Source organism: Strongylocentrotus purpuratus, unplaced genomic scaffold (assembly GCF_000002235.5).
Source record: "Strongylocentrotus purpuratus isolate Spur 01 unplaced genomic scaffold, Spur_5.0 spur5_scaffold_6, whole genome shotgun sequence".
NCBI classification, from domain to species: Eukaryota; Metazoa; Echinodermata; class Echinoidea; order Camarodonta; family Strongylocentrotidae; genus Strongylocentrotus; species Strongylocentrotus purpuratus.
In genome coordinates this window covers 41,962,751-41,985,177 of record NW_022145612.1, presented here as the reverse complement: position 1 = coordinate 41,985,177, position 22,427 = coordinate 41,962,751, and the positions used below count along the sequence as shown (strand labels likewise).

At 37.3% G+C, this 22,427-nt stretch overlaps 1 protein-coding gene across 1 annotated transcript; it reads right to left on the bottom strand.

Annotated features, from left to right (window-relative positions):
* Positions 1-1,939: 1,939 nt before the first annotated feature.
* On the bottom strand, positions 1,940-22,158 carry LOC589695. The gene is made up of 16 exons (XM_030972457.1): positions 21,610-22,158; positions 13,741-13,971; positions 12,505-12,611; positions 11,805-11,896; positions 11,276-11,305; positions 10,497-10,586; positions 9,770-9,886; positions 9,357-9,383; positions 8,820-9,041; positions 8,300-8,352; positions 7,512-7,621; positions 6,400-6,626; positions 5,372-5,597; positions 4,865-4,914; positions 4,535-4,572; positions 1,940-2,197 (listed from the first exon to the last, which is right to left on the bottom strand). The coding sequence occupies exons 1-15, from the start codon at positions 21,970-21,972 to the stop codon at positions 4,547-4,549; spliced, it is 1,971 nt and encodes a 656-aa protein (XP_030828317.1). The 5' UTR covers positions 21,973-22,158; the 3' UTR covers positions 1,940-2,197; positions 4,535-4,546.
* Positions 22,159-22,427: the final 269 nt, after the last annotated feature.

Here is a 22,427-nt window from a genome sequence, read left to right as displayed (position 1 = left end):
TCAACTAATACCTTATATGTAATTTGTGACATCTTTATATTTGTAACTGATATATTATGACATACTTTTGGTGTCATTTCAAAGTAATGAAGACATGTATTTTCATATAAACAAAAACCAGTTTCATATTTTAATTTTCTTTTCCAGTCACGTGGTATACAACTCCAAAGTAATTTAACCTCACATAAATAATTATTTTTAATACAAAGTAATTTTTTGCCCGATTTATATCCACATCCCCTTTGGCGTCTATGATGTCCCCAATAAATAATATTCCAGATTTTAGCCAATTTTTCCACCATTAACATAATTTCTAACAGTGCCCCTTCCCCTTTTCACCTCTGGTAAGTGCCCCTTTTGTTTTGATACTTGACCCTTTTCCTTCGACAAGTTCCCATTTTCCTTTGCAATAAGTATACATTTTCACTTTTGATCAATGCCTCCTTCACATCTGGTAATTTCCCCATTCAAATCTGACAGATGCCCCTTTAACTTTGGCAAATGCCCCTTTTCCTTTGTAACAAATTTACTTATTTTCTTATCATTTGAAATGTGCTTTATATCTATGTTTTTAAAACTTGACGTAGGCCTATACATAACAAACTCCAATAGTACTATTGGAGTCACCGAGGCCCATGGTTTTAACAGATTAAAATATGGGTTTGAGAAAAATCAGAAAAATTTATAAGAAATTTAGGACGATCCTTATCTCATTGGTATAAATTGGCAATTCGGTCATGAGTTTATGACGTAATTTCGTCGTTAGTTGTCAATTGGGTTGTATAACTCGATATCAGTTTGATGAAATATTAAGAATTTTGAACGAAAGCACTGTACGACTATTTTCGATTCAATTATCATACTGTAAATGGTTGCATTATGAGAAGAAAACTATTTGTTATAATGTCATCTATAGAAATATCACTTATCAAGTAAGTATAAAGACATGTTTTTTTAAATTGTTTAATTCAAGTGCAATTGTCAGCAAAAAAAGAAAAAAAGGATTTGTACAGCCTTTTCAGCACTCACACATTTCAGCCACTTAAAAACTAAACACACATGACAAAGATTGCATTATAATTAATACTTATCAATCAATAAGTTACGGCATATAAAACCATAGAACACTTTACTCTTTGTTTAAGGGGAAGACGGGTAACATTGAATCATATTCTGATTACGGCTGTACCATGTGTCATTTATTCAAACTAAATACAATAATTTTTTCCTCGTCTTATGTACATAATCAAACACAGTCATGCATCAAAGTAGGAGAAAGAAGACACAAAGGACACCATATGTTAATACATTTGTATATTTTATTTTCATCGAAGATGGTATTATATGGTATTTACAAGAGTCATGTATATATATAAGCTGGTCATATATTATTCCACAGATGATTTTGTGTGTGAATGGATATATAATTTTTTAAAAAAAATATATAACAAAAATATCAATTTATAAGTACCTTGTATAAAAGCAATGGGGGACAACCAACAATGCCCTACACCTTATACAGAGGAACACAGAAATGACTTGAAGTATATCGTTCTGACTTTTAGTATTTCAGCAATTTGTCATCGTTACTTAGATTTATAAGCGGAAATAAATTATTTATTGATTAATAACATCGAACTGATGCGTAACAGAACCTCATCGTCTTAAAATGCAAATTGTCTATTTATAAGAATATAAAAATGCGATATTTCATATAAAAATCGATTAAAATTCCTCGATGCAAAGAGAGAGAGAGAAAGAGAGAAAGAGAGAGAAAGAGAGAGAGAGAGAAAGAGAGAGAGAGAGAAAGGGAGAGAGAGAAAGAGAGAGAGAGAGAGAGGGAGGGGGAGGAAGAAAGAGAGATAGGAGAAAGAAGGGATAGCACAGATTATGGAGATCGCTAGAGACACAGAGGGAGAGAGAGGGGAAGCGGATCAACTTTTTTATTTCTTTTTGCCTCTCTTTGTTGGTTGCGCCTGTGATCGTTTAACCGGGGGCAGTGTATTATTTTTCTTGAGTTTGGGCACCTTTTCGCTAGATTTCGCCTTGATTGGACTCAGTTTAAGAGGTTTCCCTCCTGCCGGGTAAACCTTGGTTTGGGCTCTGCTCATCGGTGGAGGATCGTTATCTCTGTCGGACCCTTTCTGCTCGGTGTGCTCTGGGTCTTCAGGGTCATTTGGTTTGCTTCCTCCAGTTTCTGTCGAAGTGAAGCGGGGAAATGAATATTATAGACTTTATCATATTATAACAATTTGACCATCGTCAGTTATCCATTACGATTTAAATGAGGAATATAAATAATTAGAATCACGCGCGTACGCAGGGGGGGGGGGGGGGGGTTGCCCCTTCAGTTTTTTATGTGTGTATTTTGGAGCGAACCCCCCCCCCCGCCCCTTGTGATTTTTTTTTTTTTAGATTTTTGTTGATGTTTAAATTAATTATAAAAATAATTTTTTTTTAAATGTCAAATTTTTCAAATTTCGAGACCAAAAAAAAAAGAGTGTCCTCTTACCCCCCTTTCTACGCCACTGAATTCAACTATCAAACGTAAGGTGATATTGTCGTATTAGATACACTTCTTACGAGTTCTCATGAGTTAATTGTGTATATAGAGGATTAATGAATTGTATGTAGAAGATGTTTGTAAAAGTAATGAATAGCAATTACAAATGATCTTTAAAAGATGAAGCCATAAAGGTGCAAAACAGCTTTACAACATTGCATATTAAGTTACAATTTGTTGGTATTGTCATAGCATTCCATTATAAAGAACGACTCACTGAATGGATCTGTATGATCATCACATTTCAATACAGTATATCATATTAATATTTCCTTGTCAGCATAATGAAAACCGTATGATGCAAATGTTAATTTGGTGGATATTTAATGGGTTAGTAGCAGAACCAGGGGTAAGTCTACGTCTAAGATCATTTTTAAACAAACTAGTGGGCACTTTTTTGATGTTTTCGTGTCAGAACCCCCCCCCCCCTGGATTCTCCAATATGATTGGAATAATGAAAGGCCTCGAAAGTAATGATTCATTTATTACGGTAATGAGTATAGAGCCACGTCAATGAAACTAACTGCAACAAATCAAATCTGCATCAGAGTGAGAAGAGCCCTTTGCCAGATGAAATAAACATTTAGTTAACCGATGGCCATCAATGTTATGAAGGTGAAAATATGTTCATTCAAGATTTTCCAACAAATGGGAAAATATTGTGCGATATATTCTTCTCAAGAACGACACTCTCGAAAGTAAAGAAACACAATCATACAAAAAATATCCCCTGGCTACACTAATTGCGCCGGGTCTGGCAGGAAGGGGCAAATTGCGGTGAGGGGTTTTCGTGGACCAGTAGATCTGAGATTCTATTATCAAAAACTATGATTTATGAAGAGTACGAATTTACAAATAGTTTTTTTTTTTAAATGAAAGGCGTAAATATTCTCAAAAAGAACGAACCGCCGATAATACCAAAACAGCGTTTAATTTTCTAAATAGAGTCCGTAAACTTTAAGTCTAGCCCGTGCTTTAAACTTCAGGGTCATCTGGTACATGACTTTGTATACGAATCGTGCAGACGCACTCATGGTCACTATGAACATGACTGACAAAGAAAGCGTACAAAATATACAGTTCCTCGGGTAGACAAAGGAACATCCCCTTCACTGCTATTATGTAAAAATGTGTAGAACAGGTGTCACATGCACATTCACCTTTTTACATAATATCAGTGAAGGGATGTTCCTTTGTATACCTGAGGAACTGTATATTTTGTCCGCTTTCTTTGTCAGTCATATTCATAGTGGTTTTTCGGAAAGTGTAAACGATCGTATGGTTAACGCGATAACTATACTAGCAGCGGAGTTCTTCACTTTAAGTTGTGCCGTGCAGAAGAAACTTTTGCCTGCTTGTACTTAAAACAACTGCTTGCCCTACTTGTAGTTTTAAAGTTCGAACAGTTAAAGGTCGTGGTTTTAGTGACTTATACCGTCCTTGTTAGTGGGTCATTGTTTAAAACTTCGAGGAATCTTAAAACTATGATGCTCCCCTGCGGACAAAGGTAATGTGCGTAGTGTTGGGCAGTAAGGTACCTTATGAAAATCATGTCACAGATGCTTTTTCCTTAACGTAATTCGTTGTTTAGTCGTTATTTACAGTCAATATCCCATCCATTGAAATACAATTTTAAGAAAATGATATTGAGTTTAGATTAATGAGGTTTTTTTTTTTAATGAGATGATATCTGCTGGTTACTAATACAGTGTGAGTGATATTAAAATTCCGATATTGATAACTGAACAACCGTATGAAATGGATGACGCGAGTTCATGCAATGACAGAGGAAAAGCTCTTTGAGTTCACAACGATTTATAAGAAAAGAAATTAAAAAAGAAATGCTGATGTTAAATGAATGAAAGCTATGAAAAACATGCTCTTCTTTAAGGTTAAAAGTGAAATATATACAAAAAACATCCCGTTGCATGCTTCAAAATAATATCAAAAATAGAACAGTATTCTACATACTAAGTATCTCTGTTATTGTGCCGATGACGTGGGCTTTCCTGTGAAAATAAAAGGCATTCACATTTCATAAATTTATAAGAATTAAGAAATGGTCAATGAAATCTATCGAGGGGTATCCCTTAATCATACCATTTGCAGACCTGAACAATTAACTTACTGATTCTAAAACTTTAAAACTTTTCCAATTTTCTTAATTTCTTGATCTGTTACAAATTACAAGGTCTAATGGTTATAACGTTAACATTTCATGTACACAGTTTAATTGCTTGTGTACATTTAGTACTTATTATTAACTATTTACTAGCAAACGCTATCAACAATTATACAAACCTTCATCTCTCTCAGATTTGACGTTTGGGGACATGGTTCGGACACGTTTCCTGAAAAAAATATATACAAAGAAAGTGAAAAATATTCTACTGCATCTCGTAAAACAACAAACATTTTTATCCGATTTGAATTTATAGGTTCAGTTTAGCATAACAATAAAAATAAAGATGAAGAAGGGTCAACATCCAGGAAATGTGCATTTATTTTTTCGATGATCATGAAATTCGTTAATAATTGTTTCTTATAATCATACAAATTTTGCAATTGTTTTTAACCCCTAATGCTTGTCGCCATTTCGCCGGTTATTCCCATGAATGAAGATAGCGAATGTCCCACTAACTCATCGCAGTGTTTGCACAGATCATTAATCATGTTCCATACTCTATGTTCAAGGTCAAATTCACCTGGAGCAGCAAAGCATAGATCCATGGTAAAAAAAACCCCAACATATACGTCGGTGAATGGCGCCTCATAAGCAATGAGTATTACAACTTCGACACCACTCACTCTTTCATAGTGATGAACACAACTATTCCGAGAACGATCACCACAACCAAAAGAACAACGACAACGATGAGTGCTATTGCCCATGCGGCTAGTCCTCCGCCGCTGCCTGAGTCAGGTTCGATCTCACCTTTGACTACCTCTCCTAATGTGACGTTGAGTTCGTCTTCCAGGGTGTCAATGTTCTCGCTCACCGCCTCGTACAGCGCGTCCTGATCCAGGTAGTTTTCTGCGGTGACGAAAGAGGATACAAAATTTAGTAATCACTGGAGTATCCAAACATTAGCTTCGGTGGGGGGGGGGGGGGGGGGGGGGGGGGGGGGGGGGAGGGCAACCACCATAATTATACTCAACACGCAGGGATGCCCTGAAAATAAATACCAGGCATCACTGTTTTGCGACCGAGAATTATTTTTAAAACATTTCACGCGTTCCAGTGGCAATATTACCATTATCATTTTACAAATCATTCTATAACCTAATAACTCCTGCGGCTGAATTTTCTTTTATTGGTCGAAAATGTATTCAGGGGCAAATTGTTCCCTTACCACTCCTTTGAATATGCTATTAGTAGCCTTTAGTGAACAAGTTTATTTTTCCTTAATTTCAAAGGGATTTTCGTTATCTTTTGCCCAAGTAGTATCGTGCAACTTTAATTTTATCTTATAGCAACGCAGTTATACACAAGGCCCCCCCCCCCTTTTTTCCCCTTTTTTAAGTTTGTTCAAACATTTAGCAGAAAGGATGACAACGCTTGACGGTGATGTGACTTTTGCTCCGGCTATATTTATCTCACTTTCTGTCATAGAAGATAGGGGTTAAGGATTCGGTTTAAGTCAGGGTTAGCGTTTGGATTACGTACAGTTTGGGTTCAGGGTTGAAGTTAGAAATTCGCCTCGTGAAAGGAAATGATTGTGGAGCAGTTATCGCCAACGCACAATGTCATCCAATTGCCTAAAACAAATTTAAGAAAGAATTAAACCTGAATCGTTATGGAAATTAAAAGATCCCAGTGTGATTATGCAAATTACCCGATGCATCTCTCTTAGAAATCATGTTGCTATGGAGATATTCAGTCCATCTTCTCCTTCTGGTCGCAGAGTTGGAGTCAGATCCGGCTGAGCAGAGCTCGGTTGTCTCCGGCGGGGTCACCAAGAGCATGACACGGAAGGCATCAAATGAAAGCCCCGTTTCCTCTCTGGGAAACCCGTCAGCAACTGTAACATGGGTCTCGTCGACGTAACCAAGGGTTGACGATCTGCATAAACAAGATTTTGATAGTTACTGTTGGAGACAAAAGGGTTTCTAGGTTTTGATCTATCCCTATCGTAAAGAATTTTCGAGAAGTAATGAAGATGTCTCTGCCGACATTGACTGTAGTATGATCTTTTTTTTTTTCGTAGGTAAGATAATAAATGATACTTATGAACACGATGATATTGCCTGGAATCATCCACAGTGTTTGAATGCATTTAATTTCACGCAAATCGAACCTAACGATGAACTTAAATTTCTTTTATCCCACAGTAATATAGATAGTTATTACGTTTAGCTGCACCTCTTATCTGCACATCTCTCTTAGCTTTTACTGATAATTTTGTTATCCTGTATAAATATTTTCCAATAAATAGATAAATAAATGTTCGTTCATTTCAATATAAGTAATGGACAGGGCTATTGAAATTGCTTTAGAGGTTGATTCTTCGAAGGTCTTTGCGATCGTATTCCCTCGAAAATATAGCTAAAGGTTTATGCTAAAATATATTGTCAAATATTTCATTCTCATATATAGGCAGATTTGGTTGGGAAGGACGTAATAGGAAAACATTAGCTCACCCTTCAAACACAATATTATTTATCATGAAACATATCATTAATTAATCTGTAAAAATATACGATCAACATTAATGAACAGCTTCATATTCGTATCGCAGAAGTTTGTACTGCTAGCTCTTTCTCCAGTTTGATATGCAATTTCTATGACGGTCACAAGTGATAGTAAACATCTTCATTATCAATCAGGAGTTGTCGCATCAGTTTCATATCGAGTGACATTCTCCAAAACTCTGCAATCCACAATATAAAGTATGAAATACACAGGCATCTGTTTCTTTCAGGTTCGGTACTTGGAGCGAATACTCACGATGATGACAATGTTCCCTGATTTGGGCAGCAAATCTCAAAGTTATCATTGCACCATGACGTCACAATTTCTCCAATTATACGCAGCAGAATATCCTCGAGATCGGGCCACTAATTACACAAACAAATGAAGAAAAAAATGAAAGAAGCTCCTTAATCCTTAATTTTAGGGTGGGATGAGGATGGGTGTGGCTATTTATATTAGCATATAGTTCCTTCAATTTAATATCAATGTAAGTTGTTAATGAATTAAGTGAATTAATCAGGATGAACTTTAAAATCTAAAAAGGAACTTAAACAAATCTTGAAACGAGATTAACTTCAGTCTAAAAGGAATATTTTTTGGTTCGATCATTCTCAAATTGAATCTTCATCATCTTTTAAACAATAGCCGGACTGAAAATAGTTATGTTTAAGTAAGAAAAACTGGTAATATAAAAGTAAAAACTTATGCGTTTTCATAAACTTCATGTCCAATATGAAGAAATGATACATGTAAGCATCCAAAGGGGGGGGGGGGGGGGGAGGGTGGTGCAGTGGCGGATATAGGAGGCACATCCGATCGCCCCCCCCCCTCCGTTTCAAACCAAAATGAGAAACCTTGGTGTACACAACTCCACAATGTTGTTGATTGTGCCCCGCCCCCCCCCCTGATTTTTAGGTGATGACCTATTTACTTTTCTAAAATTATTTGTTAAAATTAGTTCCTAATATCGAGTCCTCTCTTTTACAAACCCCTGCATCCGCCCCTGAGGGATGGATAACATTGCGACAGTTAGGGATACTTACTCGGCTGATACTTGTATAAACCACTACGCCATACCGCACTTGAGACTTTGTTTCTGTCAAATACAAGATGAGAAGGAGAATAAAAGAGAAAAAAAATCATCCACTTAGTCCTGTATGAACATGATATTTTACATCGCGCTCATGTCTTTCATAGCTGACGCTCCGTATGAACCCGACTGTAGAATGGCTGCTAATGCGTCGCTGTATCATTTTAATTATTTTTAATTAACTCCTGTCAGGCACACATTTACTTCATCACCTTTGTCGAAGGGCGTTTAATATCTTTCATTTCAGGATGACGTTATAATGATTTACATTTACCGATATAAGAAAGTTGAGAGAACTTTTGCTGATTTTATCAATTTTCACTCTGTTCATTTATTTTGTGTGTGTTTTTGTGAGGATTTTCAGGAAATCCCTCCCCCCGGCCGTCTCAAAAAATTCTTGATCCACCAAAGAATGTGCTTTAAAAAACCTTTATTCTTATGATTATCTGCACACACATTTGTTATATTCTTACGTTCACATTCTGCGCCCTGGTAGTCACTAGGGCAATCGCATTCGCATGTCGTCTCGTCGACGATCCCGTCATTCTGACAAGTGGTGTCACAGGACGGTTGAGCTGTGGTCGTCTCGACGGTGGTAGTCATGGTCGTGACATCACTGCTACCGCTCGATGTGGTCGTGACATCGCCGCTACCGCTGGATGACGTCGTAGCTGCGGAAGGTGCCGAGGTGCTTTCTGATAGGTTCGTATGAAAGTGTGTTAGAATGGGAAAATGAATTAAAAATCATTTTTAAATCTACAGAGGAGTATCGTGTAAAGCGAAACCCCTCATCTAAAACACGTTTTATAGGCAGATTTAGTCTCTGTCTATTTTTAGTAAACGACATGAAGTAGGATGTATAATAACTATGAAGCATGCTTTTAAAAATATCGGTTATCGAAACATCGAGAGTTGCACATCTCTTTTCATCATGCGTCATGATAATGTAAATACGTTATCGTCATTAAATAAAAGAGTGCCTTGTCTCTATTATCTTAAAATAATCTTACCACACGTCTGACTTGGATCGGCTGCATCTGCAATAAAACAATGGAAAGGAATATGATTACAAATCAAACAAAATGGCAACATTATGACATGTTCGAGTTAATATTTTTACTAATTATATGTTGTTTAGGAACGACTCAGTAGTGTAAAGCTCGTTTTGACGCGCGTTCATTGCGATTTATATACGCCTACGTTTTGCTTTCACCGTTCAAAATATTTGTTTTATCTGGCTGATCATAGACGTAGTGACCGTTTATTCGCATCTTGATCAAATATTAAGAATGTATCTTAAACTATTCTATCAAATTGAAAGGTCTTAGCAAATATTCGCCTTTTTAAGAATCACTGTCCAAGTACAAGTTGTAAAAATCCAATGAGTTTCCGGAACATTCCACGTTTAAAACGTTCTACTTACTGCATAATCCACAGAACAGGGGGCAGTTTGTGAGTACGTAAGACCTGTCCTCAGTGCACCAGGAGAGTGGCCAGCCAGGATTGCCGCCGCAGTACTCATGTGTGTCCTCACAAACAGCTGAGAAAGAGAGAGAGAGAGAGAGAGAGAGAGAGGGGGGGGGGGGGGAGAGAGAGAGAGAAAGAGGGAGAGAGAGAGAGAGAGAAAGAGAGAGGAGAGGAGAGAGAAAGGATGGGTAGAGAAAGAGAGAAAAGAGAGAGAGAGAGAGAGAGAGAGAGAGTGTGTGTGTTTTTGTGTAAGTGAGGGACAGAGATGGGGAAAGAAAAATCGGAAAGAGATGAGAGAGAAAGAAGGAATTGCAAGAAACAAAAGTGAGAAACGCATAAAAGGGTGGAAAGTGAGGGAAGGACATGTGCCGATAACAAAAAGATTAATCGATAGAATTTTATTTAGCATGGCAGTAAAAATTTATGTCATCTCGATTCAATACACGCCTTATACAATAACATATCAGTTTTATTGCCGTACAGGTCTTTACAGGACTATTCAAAACGAATCATAACTTGATGCTTTTTACAAGTTTTTTTCAACTAGTGCGTCATTATTATATATTTCGGTATTTTAGAAGACCTATTGGAAAGTAAGTATTTGATACACGAATTCATGCCAGTTTGTCATTCTCTATTTATGAACTAAAATGTAAACAATGATCGTCTTCGGATATACATACTGGAACAGTCGCTGCCGTAATACCCGTCTCGACATGTACATGTACAATCATTATTCAGTGTTCCACAGTTCTGGCACACGGCTTGGCAATCTATAAAACAAAATATTTTAGCATACAAAATTTGAAACTTCCAATGTATCGTTGGATATGCTCTTGATACCTGGCCTAAGATAACATAATATTTATTTTACAAATTAATTTCCTTTACAGACTTTGTTTTGCTATATATTTTCATAGGCGTACAACACGTTTTCGCCAGTGGGCTTACGCCTCATAACTTCCACTTTCTTTTTATAAAAGGAAAAAAAAAGAAAAAAAAAGAATATGAGGTGTTGGATAAGTCGAATATAAGCACTTTCATATTCGTCTCGAACGCATAGGCCTATGTTTTTTTTTTAACAATGACGTATGTCATTTGAATCATTTTAAGTTGATGTGCAATTTGTGCGTCATCTCATTTTTTTTCTATGATTAAAATTACAGTTAGCAGTTCTATCCAATGTATTTGATCTACACAATGATTCTTATTCAGTCTAGTGTTTCATTTTTCAGTTATTGATATTACATAAATGTACACTAGCGACAGGTAACTATCTCTATGAAAGCATGAACTATTCACGATTAAACTGTTATTATATATATGTTGGATCATAACTTTATCATTTACACGTGATAGCATGGTAAAATATCTATCTTTCAGAAAATGTTAAAAGTATAACTAAGAATCAAGAAGAAAATCAAATGAAGAAAAAAAATTAGGTTTGAAAAAACTAACTTACCACAGGTTTCACTGTGCTCAGAACATAATCCTGAAATTTAAAAAAAAGAGAGGTTTTTAAAATGTATTTGTTTGTTTTTATTACATTTTGTTTTCTACGGCCATAAAACTGAAAATAGCTTGCTAGAGTTGGGTTCAGGAGCGGTTCTAGATTGTTTTCTTCTTCAAGCTAATAAATACTATGTAACATGATCTACCATTCCCTCCTCTTCCCCATCATCTCTCTCTCTCTCTCTCTCTCTCCGTCTGTCTGTTTGTCTGTCTTACTCACTCTCACCCTTTCTCTTCTCTCTAGCTCTCTCTTTCATTTGTGCATTTATTTATCTGATTATGTTTCTTTGTCTCTCCCTCTCCCTCTCCCTCTCCCTCTCTCTCTCCCTCTCTCTCTCGCCATCCTTTCCATTTCCTACCAGTCGTTACTTTTAGTGCACGTGCAAATCTCATCTATCTGAAGAGCTAAAATTATATTTCAATTGATAAACTTCGTGGCCTATACTAGAAATAACTTTTGTTACAGTTCATGCACTTACTACATTGATTATCATAACATTGTCCGATGCCTGATGCACACTGTGTGCAGCTGCTACCAGTCGTATACGGGCGTACACCGTTGTAGTTCCCTCTGATATTACAAAATAGCGATACAAAAATGTTCACATAAATCAGACAAAAAGGCCTTGTGAATTCCTAGTTTGGGTAATCACTATAAAATGTAATCTAAAAACTTTAATGACAACCAAATCAAATCATTCATTTTTCAGGAGTGTGTATCCTTTACAGGAGGAAATAGGCCTACATGTATCATCTATTAAAAACAAAGAGACTTTGTTCTGTATAGTAATCTAGGTTTAATATTATAAACGATTCAAATTAATGTCTCTTTGAAGTATTGTGTCAAGATTTTCTTTGAAAATTACCGACAACATGTGGCTGATAGAAATGTGTGAATATAAAAGTCATATTTCAAGTATCGTCAAGTTTACATTTCAAATTTGTTGATGTGTTGGCCTCAGACATGAACAAAACAAACGATATTAACTATTTAAAAAATAAATTTCCTTCAGATATGTTTGCATACCTCAAACAAAACTATGATAACATTTCAGGTATAACATGGCTGAGTACAATAAACAGTTGGTGGAAAATGAAATCTCTTTGAAAACCGATAGAATCAAACTTGTTTTATAGATTCTTATTTTACGATAAGTACATGAATGACGTCATACTTACGCGGGTCCATAATTACAGGTTACGATATAGGCGTTCGTCCAGCCGTTAGAAACTGAGGAGCAAAAGGTTCGGCCACATCCCACAGCATATGTGTCATCCCATACAACCTAGTGAGTCGACATTTGAAAAAGGAAGTATTATTTATATGTATTTAAAGAAAACATCATTCCTTTCTTCGTACGTGCTTTTTTTTAAACTGAACTCTATCTTGAGAAGTTGTCATTATGTATTTTATAACCCGATTTATATAGACCGAACACAAATGAAGTAGTTATGAAGGGTGAGACTTCTGTTGGTCTCCAGAAATGTATTTGAAAGGTGTGGCTACCTTTGGTATTTCATCTTCTGAAGGATGAATGTCATCTTTATTCTAAAATATTAAACATACATGTACATGTATAGAGTACCGAAGCTGTGACATCATAAAAATCTATTTTTAGATTTTTTTTCAATTTTTACTTCATTTTCCGAAAGAGCATCAAATATAATGACCAAATGTCGAAAACCAATTGAATATGTTAAGTATTGGCTGAGATATGACCATCTGAAAAAATAGATTTCCTATAGGAACTCTGTGTCATTTTGCTCTGGCTCGTAATGTTATGAACCAGAGCAAAACAACACTGAGTTCCTATATAGGAAATCTATTTATTCAGATGGTCATATCCCAGCCAATATACTCAACATATTCAATAGGCCATTTTCGTAATGTAACCAAACTTAATGCATAAGTCTTTGTACCTCAATACAAATTATTTCATTCACCTGATAAGAATAATAGTATTTCAATAGACAGAATCTGAACTGCAGACATTAGTTGTTGCCAGGTAGGACAAACATTATGGCTTGACCTACCTAGCAACACTTAATATATGCAGTTGCATTCTGACTATAGAAATACTATTATTCCTAACAGGTGAACGAAATTATCTGTATTGAGGCACTCACAAACATTTATGCATTACATTTGGTTACATTACGAAAATGGCCTATCGATTTTCGACTTTTAGACATTATTTTTGATGCTCTTTCGGAAAATGTAGTAAATTGAGAAAATCTAAGAATAGTTTTTTTGATGACGTTATACTTCACCACATACTGTTACTTAAATGAGAGAAACTGTAAAACGTTAACTTCTTCTTTTTCTTCTTCATCATCATCATCATCATCATCATCATCATCATCATCACTACATCCTCATCATCATCATTACATCATCACCATCATCATCCTCACCTGTGTATAATGCCCACAGACATCAGAACAACTGTGTGTGTCATAGTCGTAGTACTGGTCTTCATTATACCATGACTGTGTTGGTCCTACTCCATCCGGCTGGGACCCAGTCCCAAGCCATAGGTTCTGGCCTACCGATGAGAACGGCGAGATGTTTGTAGGATTACCATGTTCCCAGAGGCACTCGTCGGACCAGTCCTGGGCCATTGAGGCTAAGTCGTCATCCCAGCTCTAGAGAAAAAAATATGGAAGAAAAGAAAAAGAATGTTGTAGTAGATGTCCAGAATTGTCCATGTCCTAAATGAATCCAAATATGTCTCTATTGTGATCTAATGACTGGACAAAGTGCATACAAAAAAATTACATAGAAAATCAAATCATACAAAACAAAGGATGAAATATCATTTTAAAAACATTATCGTGATTCCCATGAGCATTTACAAGTTGCCGGAAATGATTATGAGAACTGATCCCCATATGAAATAATAATATATCACTAAAATAATTCACCCTCATGTTTTTTTAAACATAGGCATATACTCTTGATGATGTGTTGAAAGCTCATTTTTATCAAAGTCCCGTTTTTAACGAGATGAAATTAGTGCTTTCGTTTTAATTTTTCAAATTACAGCTAGATCTATATAGTAGAGACGAACCTTGTCAAGCAGACCAAATAGACCTAAAGTAAAGGAAACCAAAGCTATAGGTTGTCACCTGCAATATTGTACTAGTGTCACTAAGGGCTTTATAGATCGCTACAATCGGACCTCTGAGTCAGGCCTGCTCTGAGTAGTCCACAACAAAGTGAACAAACCTGCAAAGAGTCTGCTGGGGGGGGGGGGGGGTTAAGGTTTTTTTTTGATGTTGTCAGTGATTTTTTTCCTTCTAAATGTTTCAATTTATATAACCTTGTAATCAGTTATTGTTAATACATGCTTTTTTCCTTGTAAATATGTTTTTGAAGTTACACAACCTTGCCATTTCCTTGTAATCATTTTTGTACATTACCATGTTTTTTGTTGTTGTAAATGAACTTCTTGATCTCGGTTGGCGGACTCTAGATCTGGGACCTGCTTGTTTTGGGGGCCCTGCGCGCGTGAGACTGTATCGTATCCATGATCGTATCCTACCATCTTTCATGATTTGAATTGCGCAGATCCTTGAGACACGTTGGTCTCGTTGACAATCCGCTGGGATTGAGAGGTCCATCCTCCACAGGGGCCCCACTCACAAGCATTGCTTTTTGATGTCTCAATTTGGATCATGTTTGTTCTTCATGATTACTATGCCATGTGTTTTTTAATCAAACTGAACTGAACTGTAAATAAATATTTGCAACGTCGTCTGCTATCATGTTTGTTCGTCATGATATGCCATGTGTTTTTTAATAAAACTGAACTGAACTGTAAATAAATATTTGCAACGTCGTCTGCTATCATGTTTGTTCGTCATGATATGCCATGTGTTTTTTAATAAAACTGAACTGAACTGTAAATAAACATTTGCAACGACATCGTCTGCTATCATGTTTGTTCGTCATGATTACTATGCCATGTGTGTTTTCGAGAGTGGTCTTTGACCAAGTCGCTTTGCGGAATAAAATTGGCCGATGTGACGCGTTAGTGGTACGGAAAAAATAATCGCGGCCCGGGACACCAAACGTTTTTAATTTGAACAAGAACCTTATTTCACTTCTTCCTTACAATCTTAGCATTGATGATAATCATATTAAAACAATTTCTTATCTGCAAACACGAGGATAAGACCTCCAAACCCCCGTAAGTTTAACCAACAGTGGTTAAAACTAACCAAAAACCCACTAAAGTTTAACTAACATCGTGTGAATCAAAACAGAATATTAACCAACAATGGTTACAATTTTAACCAACGGCCCATGTAAGTTTAACCAACGTCATGTGAATCAGCCCCGAACAAAGCATAAATAACCAACAAAAGGTTAAAGTTTTAATCAGCAAAAGGTTAAAGTTTTAATCAGCAAAAGGTTAAAGTTTAATCAACACCATTTTAACCAACATTGAGCAATTTTTTAAAACCAATAAACGATTAAATATGTAATCAACCACAGGTTAAATTTTAATCAACAGGCCGTTGGTTAAAGTTTAACCAACAGTTGTGTGATTCATATGGTAATCCATGGTTGATTAAAATGTTAACCAAGTTGATTAAAAATTGTAATACTTGTTCTAACAGTGTGGTTAGAATGCTTCCCAAGGGAGTGGAGAATGTGTACGCATTGTGCGGGCAAGCCTGAATCCGATGACTGGGGTAAGATAAGACCTACGTCAATTCCATCTCTGCGCGCTCTCTCTCTCTCTCTCTCTCCCTCTCTCTCTCCCTCTCAATTATAAAAAAAAAACGTTATTGTACTATTCCTTTGTTAGCATTAGCATCACAATCATTAATACGTGTTTGGGGTATACAGTGTGAGTCAATAAAAAGTTTACACTTAGAAAATTGCTAATTATTTTAAAAATCATCTATGAACAGTAAATTATTATACATCTTATGAAAGAGTGTTTTATCCCTAATCATTTAGTATCATTTTGTGTGGTATGTGTTCACGCTAGAAAAAACAGGGGGTATTATTTGCGAAAGTGCAAAAATCGTATCGTAATTTAATGTTCATAGATGATTTTTAAAATAATGAGAAATTGTCTAGGTGTAAACTTTTTTTTCTAACTCACACGGTATGCGATCCGACTACGATTCGATTCTGGAAGAATTTACAATTGCATTTTAAATGTATATTCTTAATAAGAATATAAGTCTATAACTCATAACATTTCAATGAAGGATGATTTGAATAGTCATAATGATTAATAAGATAAGATTTTAATAGACTTTAAGCTTTCTTGGAGGAGGAATAGATAAATCCACTCAAAATCGTAAAGTGACGTTAAAAGACGGGAGTTGCTGCTACCTTGTTTGGCGTTCAATAATAAGGGATATAGCAACGTCGATCTGGCGCTGCTTAGTGGCTGCCGGGCTCACGATCAATTGGGCAAAAAGAATTTCCATTTTTGGTTTAACTTAATAAAATTTTGAGTGGACTTTAAAAGATTATTATTATTATTATTCGTGCGATTGTCTACGACTTGAAGCCGAGTTGGCTTTTATTCTGACTAGATGGCTTAAATTCACTATAATTCCGGATATATCTATTCGTTTCATTATTTAGAACCTACTTCAGGAAAATGATGTTTGTTACGATTTCCGTATATAAGATAATTGTAATTTCTTCGAAAATCGGATCGGAAGAAGATCGTATATGAGCGGTGGGCTATAGTTGTTACGCTCATTCATTGAAATTTGTTCTTTCAAAAGAATTCAAGGGATCTAAAACCATGCATGTCAATCCATATTTTGTACGAGACATCATTCTAAATTACAAAACGTGGGAGAAATACCGTATACAAAATAAAACAAGGTATATTTAGTTATCCCCGAAATCTCAAAGGATAAAAGTTTCACCGTGAAAGTCACACACAACATGCATCATTTCAAAAGTTTTGATAAGCCTTTGACTGTTTGAAAAACAACATCACTTTTGTTCCAGAAATTGATAATCGCCCATTACAATCTATATATATAATTACATTCTTTATGTTAATTTGGACGTCATAATACTTATACCATATAGTTTCAATTTATGGATGTTTCTCTCCAGATCTCCTGTCTATTGACTATTTAATAAACATGCTATTCATAATGGATCTCAGATGGAATCCACTTTACATTTAAAAATATTCCGCTTATTTATAGCGCTTAATACATCGATGCAGGCGCGGATCCAGGGGGGGGGGGGCCGAGCGTGCCTTGCCCCCCCCCCCCCCCCCCAAAAAAAAAAAAAAAAAAAAAAAAAAAAGAAGAGAGAGAGAAGGAAAAGAAGGGAAAGAGGAGAGAAAGGGAAAAAAAGAAGAGGAAGAAGAAAAGAAAAGAGGGAAGAAGGAGATCGGGGGGAAGGACTTGCCTCCCCCTCCCCCCCCCCCCCAATACAAAACTAAAAGAGAAGGAAGGAAAGGGAAAGAAAAAAGATAAAGAGGAGATAAAGGGAAGGACAAAATAGGAAGAAGAAAAGAAAAGAAGGGGGATAACAGTTGCAATTTTCCCGCCAACAAGTTGTGGATCGAGGGGGGGGGGGCAAAAGACCCTAGCCTCCCCCCCCCCCCGCCCTCCCGTCCCCGCTAAAAAAGAGAGAAGGAAGGAAAAGGAAAAGAGGAGAGCTTAAAGGGAACAAAAAGAGGAAGAAAAAAAGAAAAGGGAGAAAAGAAGCGGAGATCAGTTGCGGTTAATCCCGCCAACAATGTATGGAGCGGGTTGGGGACCAAAATGACCGTGCCCCTCCCCCCCCCCCCCAGCAAACCTAAAAGAGAGATAAGGAAGGGAAGGGAAAGTGAAAAAGGAGAGAAAGGGAAAGGAAAAAAAGAGAATGAAGAAAGGTAAGGGATATCAGTTGCAATTTTCCCGCCAACAAGGTGTAGATTGGAAGGGGGGGGGGCACTGGCATACTGATAGGGGAGGGGGGGGGGGTTGGAGAAATAGAATTCAAACGTGGTTTATTTATAATTCCATAACGGTGGTTAACAAATAATGCTGAAATGAGATAATTTTTCTCACTTCATCCGTTTGTTGGAAAATGACAAATTCCTAAATTTACAGCCAGGCAAGAAAATGCTTCTTGAGATGCCTACATATCAGGGCCCGCGGAACGGCGGGGATCGGGATCCTCGAGCCCCTCCCCCACACTTTCTTTGAAAAAGTATATTAAAGAGAAATAGAAAGAAGAGAGCGAGAAAGAAAAAATAGTTAACTACCAGTGTCACATTATAATGGGGTATAAAAATATGCTCATCTGACCATGATTAAAATTAATGCCTAAAATCCTAAGGGCTCTGCCCCCTGGATTCCACCTAGGGCCCTAAGGCGGGCCCTTAGATGCTCATATGACGGTCATTTAATGCCTAAAACCCCTGAGCTTCTGGGGGCTCTGCCCCCTGAACCCAACCAAGAGCCCTTAGGCGGGCCCCTCGATACTCATTTGACCGTAATTGAGTGCCTAAAACCCTTGAGATTCCGGGGCTCCGCCTCCTGAACCCCAAGCCAATTAGTGACCTGCCATTGTAAAAATTAGGTATCAAAATAATGCTCATCTGACCGTAATTAAATGCCTAAACTCCTGAACTTCCGGGGCTCTGCCCCTGGACCCCGTCTAGGGCGCTAAGGCGGACCCCTGAATGCTAATCTGACCGTAAATTAAAACCTAAACCCCTGAGCTTCCGGGGCGGACAAGGTATCAACATATGTTCATCTGACAGCAGGCGCGTAGCCAGGGGGGCGGTGGGGTGGTCCCCCAATAAACGCCGGCCAAAAAAGAGAGGAGTGTAAAGGAAGAGGACGTAGGAAGAAAAGGGAATAGACAAAGAACATATTTGAAATTCAAACAAGGATTAAGAGTCGAGAACGGTACAACGAATCGTCTTCTTTCTCTAATGAATTAATGAAACGTCAAAGTTTCCGCGCTACGTGCGGGGGAGGGCAGGTGAGGGCAGGGGGAACTTAATTCAGACGAGGATAATTTTCGGGAACGGTACAACGAATCGTCTTCTTTCTATAATAATTTAATGAAAAGTAAAAGCTAAAAGGGTGAGGGAAACTAAATTATTTTCGAGAGCGGAACAACGAATCGTCTTCATTCTCTAAAAATTTAATGAAACGTCGAAGCGGGGGGAAAACTGAATTTAGACAAGGATTAAGAGTCGAGAACGGTACGACGAATCTTCCTCTTTCTCTAATGATTTAATGAAAAGTAAAAGCTAAAAGGGTGAGGGAAACTAAATTATTTTCGAGAGCGGAACAACGAATCGTCTTCATTCTCTAAAAATTTAATGAAACGTCGAAGCGGGGGGAAAACTGAATTTAGACAAGGATTAAGAGTCGAGAACAGTACAACGAATGGTCTTCTTTCTTTAATGATTTAATGAAACGTAAAAGCTTCCGCGCTTCGCGTGGAAAGGGGGAAACTGAATTAAGACAAGGATTAACAGTCATAACGGTACAACGAATCGTCTTATTTCGCTAATGATTTAATGAAACGTAAAAGCTGTATTCAGACGAGGATTATTTTCGAGAACGGTACAACGAATCGTCTTCTTTCTCTAATGATTTAATGAAACGTACAAGCTTCCGCGCTTCACGCGGGAGGGAGGAGGGGAAAACTGAATTCAGATGAGGATTAAGAGTCGAGAACGGTACAACGAATCGTCTTCTTTCTCTTATGATTTAATGAAACGTAAAAGCTTCCGAGCTTTGCGCGGGAGAGGGGGATGAATTAAGACGAGGATTAAGAGTAAAAAACTGTACAACGAATCGTCTTCTTTTTCTAATGATTTAATGAAACGTAAAAGCTTCCGCGCTTTGCGCGGGAGGGGAAAAACTTTTTTCAGACGAGTAGGCACGTACGGAAGGGGGGGGGAGGGGGTTAGGGGTTGACCCTCCCCCCTTCGGTTTTTATGTGTGTATTTTGGAGCACCCCCCCCCCCTTTCTGTGATTTTTTTTTTTTTTTTTTAAATTTAAAAAAAAAAAAAAAAAAATATGCCAACGGCTGACCTAAAAAAGGTGACCTAACCCCCCCCCCCCAACGGAACAAAATGTCAAATTTTCAAATTTCGAGACCAAAACAAAAAATGTGTCCTCTCCCCCCCCCCCCCCCCCCCCCCCCCCCCCCCTCGCTTATTTAGCGGCTGGCTGAGTCGTTACGATTTTTTTTCGGACCAAAAAAAAAAGTGGGCCCCCCCCCCTAAGAAATCCTGGATCCGCGCCTGCATCGATGATATCTCTATTAGTTGTTGTTATGTCTGACAGGCTTCTGACAAGCTTTTAAGTTACTAAGACAAACTTTTATTTCAACCGTAAGCATGAAATGAGTAAACAGCTATTCAAAAGAAAGAAGAAAAAAACCTTTGTCATTTGCATTACCAACGGATAGCATCACATTGCTGATAGATGCCTCACCTCCCCCAAGTTTATATGATAAATACAACGTATCAGCTAATTCATAACATAGGATCATGGATCTGATAGGAATGCTTTATTTCTACATATTTTTTTTTAACTGTAATACACGCAAGTTTGAATACATGACATTACATAAATAAGATGAAAAAAGTACATGATTAATGTTTGAGATACGAATAGTGAGACTCGTGTTCATTGTTTAAAGAATTCTATATAGGCCTATTTGTAATTGATCATAACGTGTTTCGTCTTAGCAGTTTCAGCAATCAATATATTTCACCTAAACATTGCTCGTCTCATCAACGATCTTCTACTATCTTCTTCTTTTTTTGCAGGATATATTATAGCTTAAAACCGCAAGGTTTCGAATTCAAGCTTAAAGTGGATGACAAGTCTTGCTTTTATTGTCTAATGAACAGACTCATGAGACTCATGCCCTTATGTGTCCATTGGTTTGTCTTTAAACATATTGTACAATACCATTGTAAAGTGTACCGAATGTTAGTTCCTCTGTATCCGTTCTCATATCCATTTTGTGTACAATTGTGTTAGACCTATGTGTGAGAACACAGACAAACTTCAAAGTCATGTGGAAATGATTAAATCTGGAGGGAAAGAAAAGAACAACACATTTTTTTTACACTGATGTCATTAGGCAGTGTACAATTTGTTTATATAAATAATGAGTTTCGCTTTTTTGTTGTATTAAATTTCATATTACTTTATGGTTACAGAATCAATCTCATTCTGTAATGCTTCAAAATCATACTGAATTAGAATTAATATACTTTTTGAAGTTGCTATAGTTACCAAAGATTATTATCTCGACTTACCATGAATTCCATATTGGCGGCTTCGGGTGAAACCTGTCCTCTCAGAAGATTATGTCTGTCTAGAATTCCCTGGATCTCCTCTGCCGAAAACGACGTCGATCTCTTTTTACGACGTCGACGCTCGTCTTCCTCATCATCGCTTGCACTTCCACTTGATGTTCCTGAATGCTCATCTTTTCTGTCGAAAACGCGCGAACTAAATCCGTCATAAATTTCATAATTTGCATTCATGGCGAAAATAAGTGGTGTACCAACGATGTGCTTTCCAATATACTGATCATTCCTACCCCTGGTGAGTTTGCCATCCACTGAACTAAAAACAAAAACTGCTAACAAGAAGTAAACCCCCTTCATCGTTCCCATGTTTGATGACAAGGAGAAATGAGGAAATTGGAGATCCGTGATTGATTCCGAGTTGGATGTTGTCAAGTACTTTCAGTTGTCAAGTACTTTTCTCCCAGGAGAGTTGTACGCTAGCAGAGAGAAACTCTCGGATGATATCCGAAACGATTGTTCTAAATTGCAAGATTCCCACATAAAGAACAATCTGATGTTTTTTTTTTTGATCCTCAAAAAAATTTCTATTTGCACCCCCCCCTTGAGCGCCAGGGGGGGGGGGGGGGCCCAACCCACAAAAAAGGTAAAAATCACGTGATTTTACATGATTTTTTTTCTCAAGGGGGGGGGGGGCGGGCCCCCGGCCCCCCCCCCCCTGGATCCGCCACTGAGCTTGGTATATCCTTTTTCCTCTTCTTTATTTCCTTTTATATTATCTTTCCCTTTCCCTTTCCCTTCTCTCTCTCTCTTATTTATTTTTT

Excerpts from the sequence above, each read along its gene's own strand:
- LOC589695 (XM_030972457.1), bottom strand. The coding sequence starts at position 21,972 with ATGGGAACGATGAAGGGGGTTTACTTCTTGTTAGCAGTTTTTGTTTTT. Across the intron at positions 12,612-13,740 it reads TCTGTGGGCATTATACACAG|GTTGTATGGGATGACACATA; the intron begins GTGAGGATGATG and ends TCGACTCACTAG. Across the intron at positions 6,627-7,511 it reads CAGGGAACATTGTCATCATC|ATCGTCAACCCTTGGTTACG; the intron begins GTGAGTATTCGC and ends TTGTTTATGCAG.